The 20,676-nt window shown below is 45.9% G+C and overlaps 1 protein-coding gene across 1 annotated transcript in view; it reads left to right on the forward strand.

Moving 5' to 3' along the window:
* Nucleotides 1-20,676, forward strand: part of CDS2 (CDP-diacylglycerol synthase 2) — a 260,698-nt gene that overhangs the window by 204,077 nt on the left and 35,945 nt on the right. Inside the window, exons 11-12 of the mRNA XM_069214178.1 lie at nucleotides 2,477-2,596; nucleotides 14,480-14,583. Of these exons, the coding sequence (XP_069070279.1) occupies nucleotides 2,477-2,596; nucleotides 14,480-14,583 (224 nt within the window). The remainder of the gene's footprint in view (nucleotides 1-2,476; nucleotides 2,597-14,479; nucleotides 14,584-20,676) is intronic.

Genomic DNA, 20,676 nt, shown 5'->3' on the forward strand with positions numbered 1-20,676 from the left:
TAGAGAGGGATAGCCTTCTACCCCGCTCTCAGCATACACTGGATTTTTATATTGCTCCACTTTCATTATCTGATTCTACATTATTACTGATTAAGTGACTCTCCAGGGTCAGGGACGGCAGCCACACAATCATCTGTTGAGCCCCCTCTCCCTCCCGGCAGCCCTCCATGCACTAGTAGCACAGGGGATAGCGCTTTTAGGGGGACTCTCCCCGATCAGTCGGGTCCGGAGTCTGACTCTGTGCACAAACCAGATGGGGTAGCTTCTCAACTTGCTGTAGGGGACCCACCAAAGCATTCAGCCCCCTCCTCACCACCTTCTGCCCACTCATGCCACAGGGGTTTGGAACCTGTGGTTACGACTGTAACGGGCGATTCATATGACACATTTTTTTCCCTATTCGGACCTTTCAGATAGTGACTAGGATGTCGAGGTAGAACCATGCATCTCATTTGGTTTTGGTGGCCAAAGGTCTTGCTTTTGTAGTGCAGCCCCCTGCGGATTCTGGGCCCTGCTTTTGGCCAGACAGCAAAGCAGGTCGGGGGCATTATCAGCTGCCCAGCAGGAGGCCCCTGAATCTATAGCCTTTGACTGTGGGTTGATTGACCTAGCACCGGCAGCAGGAGAGTCTGACAAGCTGTTATCTCACTGACTTCAATACCTCCTGTTCTACCATCTGTTGAGATTGACCCATCTCTCTGTGGCCAAGTCTTGGGAGGTGCTTCTGCTCCCACTGTGTTGTCTGGCCCTTCTTCATCAGCACATGATGCCCCTATCTTGACTGCTATCTATCACCTAATATTGCAACACAGGGAGGAGTTCCAGAAGGGCTCTCTCGCATTTAAAGCTGGCCATTTGAAAACCCAGGTGGTCCCTTACAAGCTCTCGAAAAATATGGATATTTTACAATCCCGATTGGGGGCAGTCGAATCATCTCAGGTTGTTCTGCAAAAGGCTCTGGAAGAGAATAATGATTGCCCAGCAGGACTCACAGCTTACCACCCTTTCATCTAAGGTGGAGGACATGGAAAATCGGTCTCGTAGGAACAATTTGCTTATCCTTGGAGTCCCAGAAGGGGCGGAAGGGGACGATCCTAGGGGATTAATGATCCATTTGTTTCTTGAAGCTTTCCAGACATTGAATGACTGGGATATGGATTGCAGGATTCAGAGGGCGCATCACTTCCCATTTTAGTCACCTAGCAAGCCCTCATGAAACCCTCAGGCCTTTCTGGTTTATATTGGGAATTTTATCCTCCGACAAGAGATTTTTCGTACTGCTACTCCAAAGTCAACAGTCAAGGCCTGTGGTGTGGAGTTTTTTTGTCCATTTAGATTTCTGCCATCAGACTGTGGTGAGGTGCTGGTAGCCCCATGAGCACAGCGGTGCGGTCTCTGGTTTCTTTAATGGAGCCTGCAACTCTGAGGATCCGAAAGGGGGGGCAGACTTTTAATGCTATGACTGTAGTAGAGTTCAAGAGCTGTTAACTCTGGCAACTGGGGGGTTGAGCTCATCTCTCCTTGCTTGCTAGGTCTTGTGTTGTAAACTGTCACATGCTATTGTGTATGCTTTTGGATGTTGGGCCATGGCTGGCTGTTATCATCATTATTATGATTATTATAAGTAGTATTATTATTATTGTGAGTACTACAGTTAGTTGGTAATCGGTGTATTACTGGGTAGTTTTTTTCATTTAAAAAATGCTTTTCTAACAACCTCGTTCAATTCAGGGAGGTCTGGCCCACCTGTGTCAACTTAGCTGTGAACTGTAATAACCGGTAACACTGAAGGTAGTGGTATTGGCCCTTCTTTTGTTAGGGCATTGCTTGAGGGTGGGTTGATCTGCCTTTTGGGGGAATTCAGGGTAGGGGATGGGTTTGGTTAAGAGGGATGGGGATTTTCTCTTGCTTGTTTTTGGATGTGGATGGTGGGGGTGAAAGGGCACGAATATTGCATTTCAGGATTCTTATTAGGGCTGATAGAATACTGTGCTTTCATGAGTGACAGAATAGAATGTTTTTTAGATAAAAGCCCGGGACTAGAACATGGTGTCCCAATGACATATCAGTCCCAGATCAACAGTGCAAATCTAATTTGAATTGTTAATGACCACTACTGGTCACTGGCAGAGGTAGACATACATTACATTGTATTCCAGAGTGGTACCTCCCAAATGCTGTTGGGAATCTGGCAGTGTCAGTCACATGCCAACCATTCTCCCGAAATAGCACTGTCTCTTGCCCAATCCTGCCCACCTTTGAAAAATTATTAGACTTTTGGAAAATGTTTCTATTTTCTTAGAGGCCAGTCCTACTCTTCGCAGTGGGTGGGAACCAGATATTCAGTACAACATCCATCAAATTTAAAACCAGTCTTGATTCCATATAATACGTTTTGGGATAGGGTTGTTTTATATTGCTGCATGCAAGAACTCTGTTTTTAAAACCACCTGTTCTCTCTCTTTGTCTCTTGCAGAAAACTGTTTGGATGTACCCCTTCCAGATCCACAGCATTGCACTGTCCACATTTGCCTCTCTCATTGGACCTTTTGGCGGCTTCTTTGCCAGTGGATTTAAAAGGGCCTTCAAGATCAAAGTAGGTGCACTGTTTTACTGTGACAAAATGAAGGCAGGCACGCCAAAGTGCATGTACTTAAACTCTGAAAGGTTTAGGTGTTTACCAGACCTAGTAAGTTTACCAGACCTAGTAAATACTGATATCCCTAGTTGCAGTATTTATTGCGTGCAGTAAATACCTCGGATTACTTGTTTGCCAAAGAAAAAATTAATTATGAATTACATTGCCAGTGGATAGTTTTTGCACCAATTCCACATGGTTTAGTGATTTACCTGCCATTCTTTCCCTGGTGAATTGCATCTGGTCTGGCCAGTCAGAATTTGCCTTAAGATTAGTATGCAACTCATAATTTTCAATCACTGCGCAAACAGAAGTTTGCAGAGGCATTGTAATTCCATGGTGCTTTTGTAATCAAACATATATAGAACAAAGGGACCTTGTGGCAGAATAATCAATATAAACAAAAATAAATCGTCCTAGTATTTTAATTATACACCTTTGAAAAAGAACAGACTTTGAAGCTGCAAAACATTTACTGCTTCAAAAGGTGCTCAGTGCTCATGTGATCATACACTGAAAGGATAAAAAAGGGATATTGCAGTGTATTCATTGAACTGTTACACTGCTTACACAGAGTTGATTCGACAGTAAGAAAAGTAATCTTGAAAATTTACAGGTGCCTTGCCAACAGCGTATCAACCCTTTTGTAGTTAGTGAGTTATCATTATTACATAACTTTTTGTTTTTATTTTTATGTGAGCAGGATGTAGAAAACATGGATAAAGCATTAGATCAATTCATGTTCAACAGTATTTCTCCATCAGAATATCATACTCACAGGCATTTAACAGAAAGAGCTATATAATCAAACAAAACGATTTTTCCACTTTAGATGAGCACAGCAGCAGCCAAATACATTGTGCAGAAGCAATTTTCCTGTAAAATGGACACAGCAGCGAAATATTAAAGTGCTGGGAGAAAAGAAAAACAACAAATTACATTTGTTTAGGAGCAGGGAGCCATGTACTGCCAACGTAGGGAGTAATATGATGTTAATATGCTAAAACACATTTTTTATTGAACTTAAGATAATTGTGCCATGAAAGCTAATCAGTGAATCAATCTGAAAAATGATGTAAAAGATGGGTTAAATTATGTACTTATTCACAAAAGTAATTAAGCTGATTGAATGAAGACTGAAAATCTCTTTGGTTCTCCTGTAAAATAATCTGCAAAAGTAAGCATAAACGTATTCAACAGGAGTCAGGTACATGTTGGAACGCCGACTATCACAGCTTGCTCCTGTGACTGCAAACCATTTGATGTCCTTTAAATTACTATTAAGTTGAGTGGTTGAACATTGGTTTTAGCTATTCTGAAACTGAAGTTTATACATTATGAAGTGTTATAATGTAACCCAGTGCTTTGTATTGAAAAGCCACCCAAGCCACAGTGAAAAAAGAATTGATTTTTCACTGGCAGGACATGAAGCCTGGTTCAATGTACGTTTTCTCCCCTCCACAAGTCTTTTTGGGTTGTGAAATCCTGTTGAACTCTGGAGGGGACGAGGGGAGCTTAAAACGGGCAAATCGTACTCAGTCTTTGTTTGAAGGCTGGATTAGTGTATATTTTCTCCCCTCCACATGATTTTTTGAGTTGTGAAATCACATTCAACTCTGGATGGGAAGAAGGGAGAGTTAAACGAATGAGTAAGGAAAAATTACCCTCAAGATTATTTTTAATTAACTTAGTCTTTGCTCTCCTTTCTTCAAACTTTTCACTCAACCATCTATTCAGTGACCCTTTGGTGTGCTCTAAATATTGTCTCTTAAGCCCTACATGGGATTTTAGGCCTAGAGAGATTAAGAATTTTCATCTATGATTAAGGCTCCCCTTTGTGTCGTAGAGGGAAAACATTAATCTGCAACCATTATAACCCTAGTATTGTTACCTTATAGCAGTAAGCTTGAGTCAGATTTTAAGCATATCTTGCTTAATTTGCCCTAGACCATACTTCGGTGTATGCTGGACCTTCCAGCATAATATAGAACCGTGGGAAGATGGTGCATTTTAAGGTCTGATTTTGATGGTAAGGTCGGCTCAGCCCCATGCTGGGTGCTGCATTTTCATTGCACTATAAGAAGCAGCAATGTGTTGTAGAGGTGTTGTTGTCAACTAAAAGTTTGCTCACGATTTTAGCAATTGTTGGTGTGTACTTTGAGAAAACCAGTGATTCATTGAATGTTTCTGCTGATCCTGCTTTAGCTGGAGGTGCAGAGGTATTTTACATGAGGGAGACAATAGTTCTGTTTTGGAAGAAAGGGCCTCAGGTCTTCAATTACATTTTTGCACCACATCTGCAATATGACAAGGATTTTTTTATCGTGTGATAGATGTTCTAATTTGTCACAGCACAAAAATACTCATTCTACAGGAGTCACAGAAATTCTGCCTCAAGCTTATTAATGAGTTGGGATGCCCTCTACAGATCCAAGTGAATGAGTGTGGGGAGTCAAGTGATGGAGGTCTGTGAGAGACATCAGAGCTCCAGTATTACATTTGGTTTTGTAGAACACATCTATGGCAGTTTCTGTACTTTAGGAGACAGCCGATTCTCCAAAACCTTTGCCATAATGCAAGGCCTGGGGGTCACTCCCTGGTTCCCAGAACAGCAGTCCGCACTCCCTGATCACCATAGCCCAAATTTTCAAAGTGGAAGTCTTCGCTCACAAACAGTTTCAACTTTGCAAATGGATACCACCTTTTTAATGTCTTGGTGTCAAAGGACTGGTTCTGATGGATATCTCCACCTGCAGATTCCTCAACTGTGGAATATTCCCCAGGCGCCAGACTGGATTCAGAGGTTTCACAGTAGTGCTTCTGCTAGCCACTAGGAGTTGCTGTCTAGCTCCTTGTTGATCTTATTCCGCCCCAGAACTGACTTCTGTCTGCTGACGTTAGTTCCTTTCTTTCCACGCCTTTGAACGTAGACCCTGGGCCATGCTTACTTTTCCATCAGATGTCATGTTCTCTCAAATTTTCTTTCCACTGTGCCCACCAAAGACTACATGGTTCCCACCTTGCTGTGACTGTTGGAAACAGATGTCGATAATGGACCCACCCAAGGTGTGCCTTTGGTGCTTGTGGTCAGGGTACGATTCTAAGTTGTGCAAAGAATGTGCTAGCATGGACCCGAAGGTGACCCAAGACCATGAAGTGAAGCTGTAGATTGCAGAGTTTCGAAAGAAGTCATAGACCTTGCTTAAGTCCCGTTCTAAGTGGAGGGCACAGACTTGCTGCATGCTCTCAAGGCTGTTTATATGACAGATCTTCATCTGGTAAGTTGTAATCAAAGTTGAATGAAAAAGCATAAGAAGTTACAGTGGGACATGACTGTTTCCCGCCAGTCTCTGTCCAATGAGAAATTTAGAAGGCATGAAGGTGCCAAACGATTTCCTACCTGATCCCCCAACTGAAGACTTGATTCCACAACAGCTTCCAATGCCCCTCGAATTTCCTGGGCCATCTACGATACCTTAGCAGCTAGAAGCCTTTAAGAAGGCCCTGCTGCTTATTTTTGCCAGACTATTGACCCTCTGGCTCTTTTTTGCACCCCAAAGATGCATAGGAGGCTCCAGTTGGGTTAACACATTCTAATGTGCTCTCTGTGCCTCCAGAAGCTGCTTTGAGTTATGCATCTGTTTAGTGCTGACTTCTATTACGGCTCAAAGACCTGCACTGGTCCCTTCTTTATCAACATTGGTGCGACATGGCCAGCACTGGTGTTCGAACCCTTCCAACTCCGGTGTCTGACCCGAGCTGAATAGATCTCAACCCAGGCCGTGGTAACGCTTTGACTCCCCTCCGGCACACCTGTTTCCTGTATGATCTAATTCAGACAAAAATCTCCATCTACCATTGTGGTTTTCTCAGAAGCTCCATCATCTTTTTAGTTCGGATTCTTACCAGAGTTTGACTCCACCTGATAATGATGATAATGATTTACCCCAATATTACGATTATCTATCTATCTATCTATCTATCTATCTATCTATCTATCTATCTATCTATCTATCTATCATCTATCTATCTATCTATCTATTTGTCTACAGGAAGGCAGTGGGCTTGATACTTCCCCTGATACAGGATTGGTTTGACCCCCAAAAGAGAGAGTGCTTCCTTTGCCATAGTCATTAGATGTGCAGCTTAGGTTCAGGACCTACAGCCGCCTACTAATAAAGTCAAGAAAGATGTCCTTACTGAGGTTTTGTACCCTGGACAAGCCCAGCCTGAGCTCTTGCGTCCATTTTATTAAGCCCTGACTGATACCTTTATGGGTGTTTGGGCTAAACTCTGCTTCTACACACTGTGGCTCCGGCAGGCTGCTAAACACTGCAGACTGGTGCCCGGTGACGCGTATTTTCTTACGCAACATCCTACTCCTGTGGATTTGGTGGTCCAGGCTGCTACCAGAAAAAAATATTCTAAATGCATTCCCTGTGACTCAATCTAAAAGGATTGAGGCAATCGGGAAGCAAATGTTCTCTTGGGCCATCTTGGCCTTGAGGTCCTGTTAATACTGTCAGTACAGTCTGCCTATTAGGCTGCAATACACATGCCCTCTTGGACGTGGCCAGCAAGATCTGGCCGCCGAGCTTGCAGCGAGATCTTGATGCGAGTTCTTGCTCCCAGAGGCGTTTGGAGCCTCTTTAGCTCAAGTAATTCAGGATGGGCAGTCTGTTGCTAAATATGTCATTAATGCTGGCCTGAATACTACTGATTGCATGGGGCGAGTGGTGGACACTGGTGGGGTGCTCTGTACCCATGCATGGATGTGATCCATTGGCTTTTATGGAGCCATGCAGGCATCTATTATGGATATGCCTTTTGATGGGTCCTGCCTATTTTGTGAAAAGGCTGATTATGTCAATGAACGCTTTAAAGAAAGCAGAGTAACGGCAGCTGACTTGTACATTTCCATCCTTGCTTGGTAATTTCCTCATCCATTTTGACCCTTCTGAAGCTACTCTAGCAGGCATCACAGAGATCACCAGGCACACAAGTCTCCTGCCTCTGTGGCATCAGCATCCAAGCTGCCTTAGTTTGCTCTTAGAGTCAAACATCCACTGTGTGGGAGGCAGGATTAGTCCTTTCCTCCTAGGGTGGCAGTCTAACATATCTTGCAGAAGGATCCTCCACATCGTCCATCAGGGTTACGCCCTCCCATTTCTTTTCAGCCCACCACAGCTTTCTCCCACATTATGATGGTTTTCAGAGAAGCACCTATCCATCTTGCTGCAAGAGGTCCAGGCTCTACTGGAAATACGGTCCATTTAGAGTCCCAGCCTCAGAAGTAGGGACAGGGCGACCATTCCCTTGTGCTGAAAGACAGGGGGTTTTATCCTATTTTAGACCTTCGCCTTATAAATGCCTTAATTCAGAAGCACAAATTAAAAATGCTCAATCTAGCCCAAGTTCTGTCTGCCCTGGATCAGGGCGTCTCGATGGTTGCCTTGGGCCTGTGGAACATGTACTTTCATGTGCCTGTCCTGCAGTCCCACAGGGCAGAGTGGGGTCCTAGGTCCCATACCAGTAAGTGCTATGCTTCTGGAGTTGGCTGGGGCATCCAAGCATCTCCTTCACTGTGAACCACCTTGCGAATCTTTTGAGCGCCAGGACAGACATGCTCAGCTGGTGACGCCTGACAGATGATGAATGACTATTGCATCCCCAGGTGTCACAGAAATCGTCTGACTGTGGGCACAGCCTTGGCTGGATTGTTTCAGTTAGTTGAGAGTGCAGTGTGTCAAAACATCTGAATGTTGGTGTCTGTAGGAGGCTGGCCTGGCTTGTAGTGGGTACCAAGGGGTATTTACACTCTGTACCAGGTCCAGTTATCCCTTATTAGTGTAGAAGAGGTGTCTAGCAGCTTAGGCTGATAGAAAAGGTAGCTAGCAGAGCAGCTTAGGCTGAACTAGGAGACATGCAAAGCTCCTACTATACCACTGGTGTCATATGCACAATATCATAAGAAAACACAATACACAGATATACTAAAAATAAAGGTACTTTATTTTTATGACAATATGCCAAAAGTATCTCAGTGAGTACCCTCAGTATGAGGATGCCAAATATACACAAGATATATGTACACAATACCAAAATTATGCAGTAATAGCAAAAGGAAGTAATGCAAGCAGTGTAAAGTTACAATGTATTGCAATAGGAGCACATAGGTATAGGGGCAGCACAAACCATATACTCCAAAAGTGGAATGCGAATACCGTATGGACCCCAAACCTATGTGAGCTTGTAGAGGGTCGCTGGGACTGTAAGAAAACAGTGAGGGTTAGAAAAATAGCCCACCCCAAGACCCTGAAAAGTAGGTGTAAAGTGCACCTATATTCCCCAGAGAGCACAGAAGTCGTGATAGGGGAATTCTGCAAGAAAGAACAACGCCAGCAATGCAACCAAAGTGGATTTCCGGACAAGAGTACCTGTGGAACAAGGGGACCAAGTCCAAGAGTCGTGACAAAGTCGAGATTGGGCAGATGCCCAGGAAATGCCAGCTGAGGGTGCAAAGAAGCTGCCACCGGATGGTAGAAGCTGTGGATTCTGCAAGAACGAAGAGGGCTAGAAACTTCCCCTTTGGAGGATGGATGTCCCATGTCGTGAAGAAGCTTGCAGAGGTGTTCCCACGCAGAAAGACCGCAAACAAGCCTTGCTAGCTGCAAGGGTCGCGGTTAGGGTTTTTGGATGCTGCTGTGGCCCAGGAGGGACCAGGATGTCGCCAATTGCATGAGGAGACAGAGGGGGCGCCCAGCAAGACAGGGAGCTCTCACAGGAGCAGGCAGCACCCGCAGAAGTGCCGGAACAGGCACTACGAAGAGGAGTGAACCGGAGCTCACCCGAAGTCACAAAAGAAGATCCCACGATGCCGGAGGACAACTCAGGAGGTTGTGCACTGCAGGTTAGAGTGTCGGGGACCCAGGCTTGGCTGTGCACAAAGGAAATCCTGGAAGAGTGCACAGGAGCCGGAGCAGCTGCAAATCACGCGGTACCCAGCAATGCAGTCTAGCGTGGGGAGGCAAGGACTTACCTCCACCAAACTTGGACTGAAGAGTCACTGGACTGTGGGAGTCACTTGGACAGAGTTGCTGAGTTCCAGGGACCACGCTCGTCGTGCTGAGAGGGGACCCAGAGGACCTGTGATGCAGTCTTTTGTTGCCTGCGGTTGCAGGGGGAAGATTCCGTCGACCCACGGGAGATTTCTTCGGAGCTTCTAGTGCAGAGAGGAGGCAGACTACCCCCACAGCATGCACCACCAGGAAAACAGTCGAGAAGGCGGCAGGATCAGCGATACAAGGTTGCAGTAGTCGTCTTTGCTAATTTGTTGCGGTATTGCAGGAGTCCTGAGCAGTCAGCGGTCGATTCCTTGGTAGAAGGTGAAGAGAGAGATGCAGAGGAACTCTGATGAGCTCTTGCATTCGTTATCTAAAGAATTCCCCAAAGCAGAGACCCTAAATAGCCAGAAAAGGAGGTTTGGCTACCTAGGAAGGAGGATAGGCTAGCAACACAGGTAAGAGCCTATCAGGAGGAGTCTCTGACGTCACCTGCTGGCACTGGCCACTCAGAGCAGTCCAGTGTGCCAGCGGCACCTCTGTTTCCAAGATGGCAGAGGTCTGGAGCACACTGGAGGAGCTCTGGGCACCTCCCCTGGGAGGTGCAGGTCAGGGGAGTAGTCACTCCCCTTTCCTTTGTCCAGTTTCGTGCCAGAGCAGGGCTGGGGGATCCCTGAACCGGTGTAGACTGGCTTATGCAGAGATGGGCACCATCTGTGCCCATCAAAGCATTTCCAGAGGCTGGGGGAGGCTACTCCTCCCAAGCCCTGACACCTTTTTCCAAAGGGAGAGGGTGTAACACCCTCTCTCTGAGGAAGCCCTTTGTTCTGCCTTCCTGGGCCAGGGCTGCCTGGACCCCAGGGGGGCAGAAACCTGTCTGAGGGGTTGGAAGCAGCAGCAGCTGCAGTGAAACCCCTGGAAAGGTAGTTTGGCAGTACCTGGGTCTGTGCTAGAGACCCGGGGGATCATGGAATTGTCTCCCCAATGCCAGGATGGCATTGGGGTGACAATTCCATGATCTTAGACTTGTTACATGGCCATATTCGGAGTTACCATTGTGACGCTATACATAGGTAGTGACCTATGCATAGTGCACGCGTGTAATGGTGTCCCCGCACTCACAAAGTCCGGGGAATTTGCCCTGAACGATGTGGGGGCACCTTGGCTAGTGCCAGGGTGCCCACACACTAAGTAACTTTGCACCCAACCTTCACCAGGTGAAGGTTCGACATATAGGTGACTTATAAGTTACTTAAGTGCAGTGTAAAATGGCTGTGAAATAATGTGGGCATTATTTCACTCAGGCTGCAGTGGCAGGCCTGTGTACGAATTGTCAGAGCTCCCTATGGGTGGCAAAAGAAATGCTGCAGCCCATAGGGATCTCCTGGAACCCCAATACCCTGGGTACCTCAGTACCATATACTAGGGAATTATAAGGGTGTTCCAGTATGCCAATGTGAATTGGTGAAATTGGTCACTAGCCTGTTAGTGACAATTTGGAAAGCAGAGAGAGTATAACCACTGAGGTTCTGGTTAGCAGAGCCTCAGTGAGACAGTTAGGCATCACACAGGGAACACATACATATAGGCCACAACCTTATGAGCACTGGGGTCCTGACTAGCAGGGTCCCAGTGACACATAACAAACATACTGAAAACATAGGGTTTTCACTATGAGCACTGGGCCCTGGCTAGCAGGATCCCAGTGAGACAGTGAAAACACCCTGACATACACTCACAAACAGGCCAAAAGTGGGGGTAACAAGGCTAGAAAGAGGCTACTTTCTCACAGTGTCCCTGAAAACGGTCTCTCTAGGAGACACATTCAGACTACAGTGAAGCATGGGACTCCTGTATGACTTTCAGGTCCTGCCTCTGCTGGCCAGAGTTCTGAAGATCAGGCATGACCATCCTAGTGGTTCAGGATTGGGCTTGGAAAGTGTGGTACACTGAACTTCTGAGCATGAGCATCAGGCTACTGCTTGAGGATCTTCTGTCACAGCAGCAGATGTAGGGTTCTGCACCTGAACCTACACTATCTTCAATTCCATGCGTGGCAGTTGACTGTGTTTGATTTGCCACCTGAAGTGGATTTCAATCACGCTGTCAGGCGCCACTCTTCAAAATCCATTTACACTGGGCAATGAGCCAAATTTGTGGCCTGGTGCAGAGTCCTCAACATGACCCATTACAAACCAAACTGTTGGGTATTTCATTGTTCGCTCTGTCTTTGGCCCAACAAGGTCCTTTAGTGGGCACTTTTGAAGGTAATATGTGCACTCCCTTGGAGCAAATGCACAACTGCCTATTGCTTCTTCTGGTTCTCAGAACTGTCTTTATCATTTAGATCAGTTCAGTTCAACATGTGAGTAAGCTCCAGACTCTCTTGGTGTGGCATCCCTACACTACCCTTTCCCCTGACAGACTGGTGTTGAGGACCAGGGTGGTCTTTTTTACCAAAATTCATGACTCCTTTTCACATTGGGCAGTCAATCCCCTCCCAGCATTCTTTGCTCTGTTTTACCCCTGGAAAGAGGAGGAGAGACTCCATTGGCTGGACACCAAAAGAGCCTTAATCTTTAACGCCCATTGCATCAAACACCATCGGGTGGATGATAAGCTTTGTGTGGAGGTTCTGAAGAGGAAAAAAGGGTAAGGTGGTGCAGAAAAATAACTTATCAAGGTGGATAGTCCTATGCAGTGGCCAAAAAGCAGCCTTTTGGAGGGCTGAGGGCTCATTCCACCAGGGCCAAGGCTGCCTGCTACCACTTAATTGGCATGCAAAGTGCCTGTTCTTCACAGCTGTCAGGCTGCAATGTGGATGCCCATAAATAAGTGTGCAAAGCACTATTGCGTTGGCAGCCAGGTCCTCTGGGAAGGGCAGTTATCCAGTTCAGTTCTGTAGTACTTTTTAGTGTGAGCTCAGTCCACCGACCGCCCACTGGTATTGCTTTGGTATGTATTCAAAAGGTGAGGAATCTGCTTTTCAGAAGTATCCATTGGAAGCACAAGTTTCATTACCTGCAGTATCGCTCTTTCTGGTGGATACACTATCTAAGCGTAGATTTCTCACTGCCCTTCCATCTTCCTGTTCTGTGGAGTGATCTCCTATTTATCGTGAAGGTCTCAAATTAGAGATCTGCGCACTGGTACCTCCAATTGTTCATGCTTTGCATTCGAGGTTGCAGAAATTGTGAAGCATAAAACTGATGTTGGTGTGCAGGGGTGGCCCTTTTATGTGGTGTCACTGTATTACTTTTATGGTGGTACGGGTACAGCCCTGGGTCAACGTGCTCTAAATAGTTGTGAAAACGTCTGGATCCATTCTGGTGCCTATGGGAATATTCTAAAGATGAGAAATCTGTGGTTAGATGGAGTATCCACTAGAAAGAGCATACTTACCACAGTAGGCGTTGTGAAATATTGATACATAGTCTTCACACGGAAGCATTGATGCCCTTTTAACAGCCCCATTTGTTTTCTCTTTGCGAGGTATTGCTATGTGGAGATTTCAAGTCGAAACCCCATTTGTGAGGGCAAACCTGTTCTTAAATCAGGACCAAGGGCACACAATATATATTATTTTATATTGTCCACTTATTGGACCTAATGGTCTTTAACAGCTACACTCAAAGCCACTAGCTGTATTTTCTTAGTGGTTATTATGATTATATTTTGTACCATGGAAATCATTAATCATTCACCTTGCGTATATGTTAGGTTGGGGAATGTGTGATGCTCCCATTACTGTTAGTTCTAGCTCCACTACCTGAGGATGGCTCCAGGAATAAGTCAGATCTGCTAAACTCTGTCTGAGCCTTCATTGTGAGCAGCCCAGTATGTCATCCTCCAGAATTAACCCAGAAGATTAGTGTTGACCCCTTTAATTCCGATAGTCGTCCGGGGTGATTAACAAGAGTTCTGAGATTTTGGATAATAAAATCTGTGAATCAGACTTACTGTACAAATCCAGCATGTTTGTCATGGTTTTTCACTTTGAGAGTTTACTGGTTGCAGGTGAACCCTCCAGGTGAAATACACAAAGCTGCAGTGTTCCTTCTGAACTAACAATTCTGTTGGGGCCGTTGCCCGTCTCCTATTCTTATATATTCTCACATGTTGTTGGTGGTAGTCATTCTGTGGTTCTGCTGATCACTGTACTTTGCTTTCTCTTGGTTTGCTTTTTGGTATTGGCTGTACATTTTTCCCCTGCACCTCATCTAGGTTGTTTACCATGTGACATCTGCACCGTTTTCATAACTTACTGTGCCAGCTTGCCCAAAAACCTGAGTTGTTGGAATGTCTCTCAAATTTCCTGTGTGCCAGAGAAACACAGTGAGCGTGACCTTGTGCATTTGAGCTAATCTATTTTACTGCAAATTCAGGTTGTCAGGTTGTGACAGTTGCAGTAATATTTTTAAATTGTGCCGACTTGGTGTGGTGTCCAGTCACTTCTGGTGAGATAGGTGTTGCCCCCCTGAGACCTATTAAAAAGCAAAAGCATTTTTTTAAGATGTGCTAAGTTTCCGGTGTAAAAACAATTATAAACAAGAGGAAGTGTCTACCTCCTGAAAGAAAGCCATGTTAATCCCAAAGAAAAGTAATGTAATTTAGCTCATATGCCTGTGTTTCCTTGTTTTTTTTAGTTGTGTAAAATAAATACAAATAATTCACTGCACTTTGTTTCTCCTTGTTCTCATATGTTACAAGTGTGTAGAATTTGCTAGGACCGTATATTGCTATCCACCATGCCTTACTGTTTTGTTTCTTATATTTACAGGATTTTGCCAATACCATCCCAGGCCACGGAGGGATTATGGACCGTTTTGATTGCCAGTACTTGATGGCGACTTTTGTCAACGTGTACATTGCCAGTTTCATCAGGTGAGCTCTTTAAAAAAGTAATCAGTTGCAAATTGTGAGAATGAAGTGTATTTCGGTCAATAGGAATGATGATGGCTTGTTTGTATTTACTAAGGATGTTTGTGCTGTCATTCCTCCAGCTTCATAATGGGACCCTCCTTCTTTTTAAGCATTAAAAGAGTCTTCTAGTTAGTTTGGGTCTCCAAAGAACGTTATCCCCTGCAAAGTATTTTCCAGAGCAGCATGTTTCTCTTGAGGAACCCATGTACCACCATTGCTGTTTGTTCTGGGTTGAATTAGCTATTGTCACTCCATCTCTTATTTCAGAGGGAATCACTGATTTTGTGTACATAATTTTGGGGCGGGGAAAGTCAGTTCCATACGGGACGTAAATATAAAGGCAAAGTCAGATGTGGGAAGCGTAAATCTCGGGACAGATGTCAGGAAAGCTTAAATCTCTGTTTGATCTGAGAAGTGTTTAAAATCAACTTTTTAAATTCAGCAGTTGGTTCTGAAGCGTAACCTGTTTTATGAATTCAAATTTTCATTTACATATCAAGGACTACTCTCACTTTGAGGATGTAATGATAGAAAGCTGTAACGTGAGAAGAATGCACCTAATTTAATCAGTGCTGTAGATCTACTTGTAAAACCTAGCTTGATCCCTGGGAAATTTGAGACGGAAATGTATACCTCTACTAGTAAGAGAGTGTGATGGTAGTAGCTGTGGATAGGTGAATAAATATACCTATGAAAATGACTTTTTTTGTAGGCATAATGCCCACATACAGACTTTGTGGCTTTAAAGGAGAGATCCACAGAGGAGGACAACCAGTACAAGCAAGCCAGCTTGCTTTGCTTTCCAACACAAGTGGAGTGTCAGTAAATATGTGCTCATTCCAGATCATAATTAACGACATTACTGCATGCAGTAACATCTCACTGTGTCACATATTTCCAGACTTGCTTGAGCTAACTAAGCAAGGAGTTCCTCAAGGGCCTCTACAGATCATTGCTGTTGGTGTGTCTTCCAGTGGTCAGATGGGAATTCATTGTGGTTGAGCTGCAGCTCAAGAAACCTGTTCAAACCAGTACCCTAGGCAAGAGATAGCATTTCTATGGTGGTGGAGTTGACTAAAAGGGTCTGTGGATTGAGGCCTTTACTGTCAGGGAGCTTTTCATGTTTTTGGCAAGGACTGAGTAGTCCTGGTGGCAGATCCAAAGCCCATCCTGTAGTTTCAGTGGACTTTCCAGTAGAACACTGTGGTAGTATAGTCTTTTTCCAAAATCTGACAAGTACAGTAGAGAAATCTGTACATTTTGTTTACATGATCAAATATCTATACCTGTATTGGCAGAAATAGCCGTTTCAGGAGGATTGACTAACTTGTTATGATTTTTGGCTGTCTACACAAAGGTAGGTCCTTCTCAGTGGCACCTACTACTATTGTAAACACTGTGAGACTCCTAGCTCGATGACAAGTAATGATTCAAGCTTGTGAATCTATGAAAGATACCAACCCTGGAGCGCTGTAGTTACAGCAGGTGAATTGTTTCTTGTCAGCCTTTTTTATTGTCCACCCTATTAATAAGATTCACCACTGACTCCTTTTGGCATGATGCCTTTTCCACCGTTCCTCAAACACCATCACTGCTTGGGACTGCAAGTGTTTTTTCAATGATTTCAGTAGTTTTCCCTAAGTTGTTTACAACCAAAAGTAAGAGAGCTCTCATATAGTTTTTGATGATCAAAGAGTCCTCTGTTCCTTCTCCAGGCAATATCAGTTGGCCGTTGGCTGGACTCCTGTAGTCTTTATGGGCTGTTAACTATCAGCCACCTAAGAGACAGTAGGTAGAAGGCAGTTGGAATTAAGTGTCATCGACTGTGGGACATTTTTGTCATCTAGTTTACTTAATCGACTGAGACTCAAATTCATTGTAGATTTAACCTAGAGTCATTCAAAACATTTATTTTGCTCTTGCCATTGTCAGATGTGGAATTATTTTCTTGTGGAATTCTTAATTTCTGTCCTACAGATGATTCTACGATCAGCATAGAATAGGATAATTCACCTGCAATGTAAAGAATGGCTGTTAAGGTAAAGCAAACTACTGATGCACTGGTGACTAAATCACAACAGCCACAATTTTAAGAAATAAAATACAAAAAAATATGCTCTGAAGCAGATAGTGTCACTTGATATTGTGGTTTAGAACTCCGAGCAGGGACACAGCATTTCAGAATTCATAGTGATTTTATGAACCATACTTACATATGAAAAGCAGTATCAGAACTCATAGTAAATATAAGCACAATAAAGTAGTCCCTAATACTGATACAGTTCCCACTTTGAGCTGCCAGAGCAACAACCATTGAAGACATATTAGAAATAAGTGAAGAATAACTCCTTGTTTCTTAAAGCAAATGGGTTGGCCTGCTTTCAGTTGATCAAAACTAGTCTTTTACCATAACGTATTGCTCCAATTCACTTCAAGAAGGGGGGGGGCAGTTATAAATATCTGATAGAGACTTCTAGCTGCAGTTCCTTACCTCTGAGTTCTCCCCAGGCATCAGACTAGATCCGGAAGATTTTCTGCGGGTGCTCAGTACCCCTGCATGCTGGTAGGTGGCATAAATCGTCTTCACGTCTGTCGTCGGCATCTTCTGCACTGGAGATCACATCGTGGTCCCTAAATACTTTCTGCACCAGTTAGCGCTGATCCGAAGAGAGCTACCCCTCTGTCTTTTTTTATTAGTCTTTTTTCGACTTTTGTTGAACAGTTTTTTGATAATTTTCTCCTGGTGTGTCAAGGGATGTCTTCCAGGAAGATGGGTTTCAAGCCCTGTGGGTCCTTTCAACTGGCAATGTCAGTGACGGATCTGCACTTTGTGTTTGTGGTGTGTAGAGCGTGACCATGACTCAAAGTTGTGCTCCAAGTACCGGGTCATGCATCCAAAGGCTTTGAGGGAGCGGTCTTTAGAGTTGATGGTGGCCCGGCATGCGACTTCCCGCAGGTTGAGGTCTTGGTTGAGAGGAAGGTCTCTGGACCGGTCATAGAGTCCGAAGTTGTCGTCATCCTATCCCATTCGAAGTCCTCTGTGCTATTGGGTAAGTTGAGGCATAAGAAGAAAACTAAAAAGTCGAAGCGCTTTTTGACTTCTCCTCGGCCGACGCAAGAACCGAGCGTTGTCATTCTATACCTTGTTCTGTGGAACCTGTGCCTGGAGTAACTCCACGCCTCCCTGAATTTGCGGGAGTAGGATCGACCACTGCCCAAATTAGAGTTCTATGAGTCCATGCAACTCATTTTTGGGCAGTCAGGCTCTGCTGGGGTGCCTTCGGGCCCTGCGGAGTCAGAGAAGACCCCATCGGGTTCCAAGGCTTTGGTGCGATGGGCTGTCAGGGATCCAGTCCTGTATCTGGACCGGCACCGGTCGTACCACCTTGACCTTCCCCAGCACCTGCCCTGATGCCGACGCCTCTGCTGGCACCCACCCGCAGAGCTATTCCCATTGTCACGCTTGACTCTGACATGGAGCTGGATGGACATTCCCTGGCATTGGCAGGGGCTTTTCCCCCTCGCTCGGATCCTAAGCTCTATCTCACCGAGCCGGGCCTTCGTGGAAGAATGGAAGGGGTCGCTGGACGCTTTAGAATACCAACCCTATGGACTGGCGTATGGACGTGGGTGAAGCCAGCGGACTGGACACATCTCCAGATACTGGCATGCTTTCTCCCCCTACCATGGCTACCGGGGAGAGAGGTTCTTATGCAATGGTGGTGAGGAGGGCAGCTGAGGGGCTGGACCTTCAACTACCCTCTGTGGCCGTCAAGACTAATCTCTTGACAAAAATGCTGCAACCAGGAGCTTCCACCTCAGAACCCCTGTTCCCGTTCAATGATGTGCTCACTGGCTTCCTATTGGGCACCTTGTCCAAATCCAGCACAGAAGCTCCTGTGAACAGGATGATAGCCTGCCACCATCACTCCGCACTTGACGACCCAAGTTTCCTGGTGAAACACCCCATCTCAGAGATTAGTAGTCTAAGCCTCCACTTATCAACGTGCATTTCCTACCGTTCCCCCGGATAGGGACTCCAAAAGGTTGGATTCATTTTGGGAACACATTTTCTTTCACTAGCCTTGCATTTTCGGTCAGTGAAAACCACATGACTTTACTTTCTCAGGCTACTGCCCATGGGAGAGATGCAGCAAAGTTCACAATTTGTTGCGTACTTGACACAACCGACTCGCTAGGCAGAGCTACTCCTGGCTTAGGACGTCTGGCTTTTCGGGTGATGTCCAGGCACTGTTGATGGACATGCCCTTCGATGGCACCCGTCTCTCCGGAGATGAGCCAGACTCAGCACTCGAGCGCTTCAAGGATTCTCATGCTACGGCCAGGGTCGAGCCTTGCAGTGGCCCCCTCGTTTCCCCCCAGTCTGTCTTTTGCCCCTGTCATACCTAAGGAAGGGGTTACCAACCGCACCAATTCCCGTCCAGCCATCATGCTGCGCATGCTGCACAGTCTCTGCATGGCCGAGACCGTGGGACCCACCGGCCTTGTGGCTCAGGTGTCTAGCAGACTGATCAGACTCCCCCAACCTCTCCGCACAGCCTCTAAACCCTCCCAGTCTGCTTCCTCCCCACCTAGAGCCGTTGGCAGCAGGATTCACCATCACCTGCTCCACTGAAACCCATTACTTCAGAGAAGTGGGTTTTGCAGATAGTCTGAAGGGGCTACTCACTCCCCTTTGGGACTACTTCTCCATACATGCTGCTACCTTACGATCGGATAACAGAGAATCATTTGTCACTTCTCCATGAGGAAGTTTTGCCTCTCGGCCAAGGGGAGCATAGAGCGGGTTCCAGTGCCAGAAGTAGGCTGCTATTGCTACTTTCTGGTTCCCAAAACAGACAAGGGTCTTCACCCTATCATAGACCTACAAGCCCTCAATCTCTTCCTCAAGATGCTTGCGCTGGCTGGACCCAGGAGACTGAATGGAAGCGTTGGACTTGCAGGACGCTTATTTCCACATCTCTGTCCTGCCTGCCCATAGATGTTACTTGCTGTAGGTCATGAGCACTTTCAGTTCCCTGTGCTCCCCCTTGGCAGCCCCCCTTAGGAGTTCTCCAAGGAGATGGTGGTGGTTGCAGCTCATGGTGGTTGCAGCTCATCTGCAGATATGAGGGGTTTTAGTCTTCCTCTATCTCGATGACTGGCTGTTGAAGGCAGGCTCTCCCCAGGCTGTCCTCTCCCACCTCCAGACTACATAGAACCTTCTGGGTTAGCTGGGGTTCTCTATAAACCTGCCAAACTCACACCTGACTCCCTCTCAGACGGTCTATTTCATTGTAGCTGGTCCGAGATAGTGCATTTTCAGGCTTGTCCTCCCGAGCAGTGAGCCCAAAATATTCAGGCTATGATGCTGATGTTTCACCCTCTACCCTGGATTTAGGTGAGATTGACTCTGAGGCTACTGGCCCTCATGGTCTCCTGCATCCTGCTTGGTGGCACATTCTAGTTGGCATTTGTGGGCTCTGCAGTGGGACTTGAAGTTCCAGTGGGCACAGCATCAGGGGAATCTTTCTGACATGGTCCAGATCCAGAGGGAACTGTGAAAGATCTGCAGTAGTGGTTAACGAACTGCGATTGGGCTAGAGGAAGACCCCTCTTCCTTCCTCAAATGGATCTTGCAGTAGTGACAGATGCAAAGCTCCTAGGATGGGGCAGCCATCTGGGAGAAGTGGAGATCAGAGAGGTCTGGTCTCCGGTGGAATCGGGACACCACATCAACATGCTGGAGCTCCATGCGATCTGACCAGCATTAAAAGCCTTTCTTCCCTCCATCAAGGGAAAGATGGTACAGGTGTTCACAGACACCACCACTGCCATGTGGTACTGCAACAAGCAGGGCAGTATGGGCTTGCGGACCCTTTGTAAAGAGACTATCCTTTGGACATGGCTGGAACAGCAGGCCATATTCCTAGTGGTTCAACATCTGGCTGGGTCTCTGAACACCAGAGCGGATGAACTCAGCCGAAAATGCTTAGCGGATCATGAATGGCATCTCCATCTGGAGGTGGCGCATGGTCTTTTTCAACAGTAGGG

This window comes from Pleurodeles waltl, chromosome 11 (genome assembly GCF_031143425.1).
Source record: "Pleurodeles waltl isolate 20211129_DDA chromosome 11, aPleWal1.hap1.20221129, whole genome shotgun sequence".
Classification (NCBI taxonomy): domain Eukaryota; kingdom Metazoa; phylum Chordata; class Amphibia; order Caudata; family Salamandridae; genus Pleurodeles; species Pleurodeles waltl.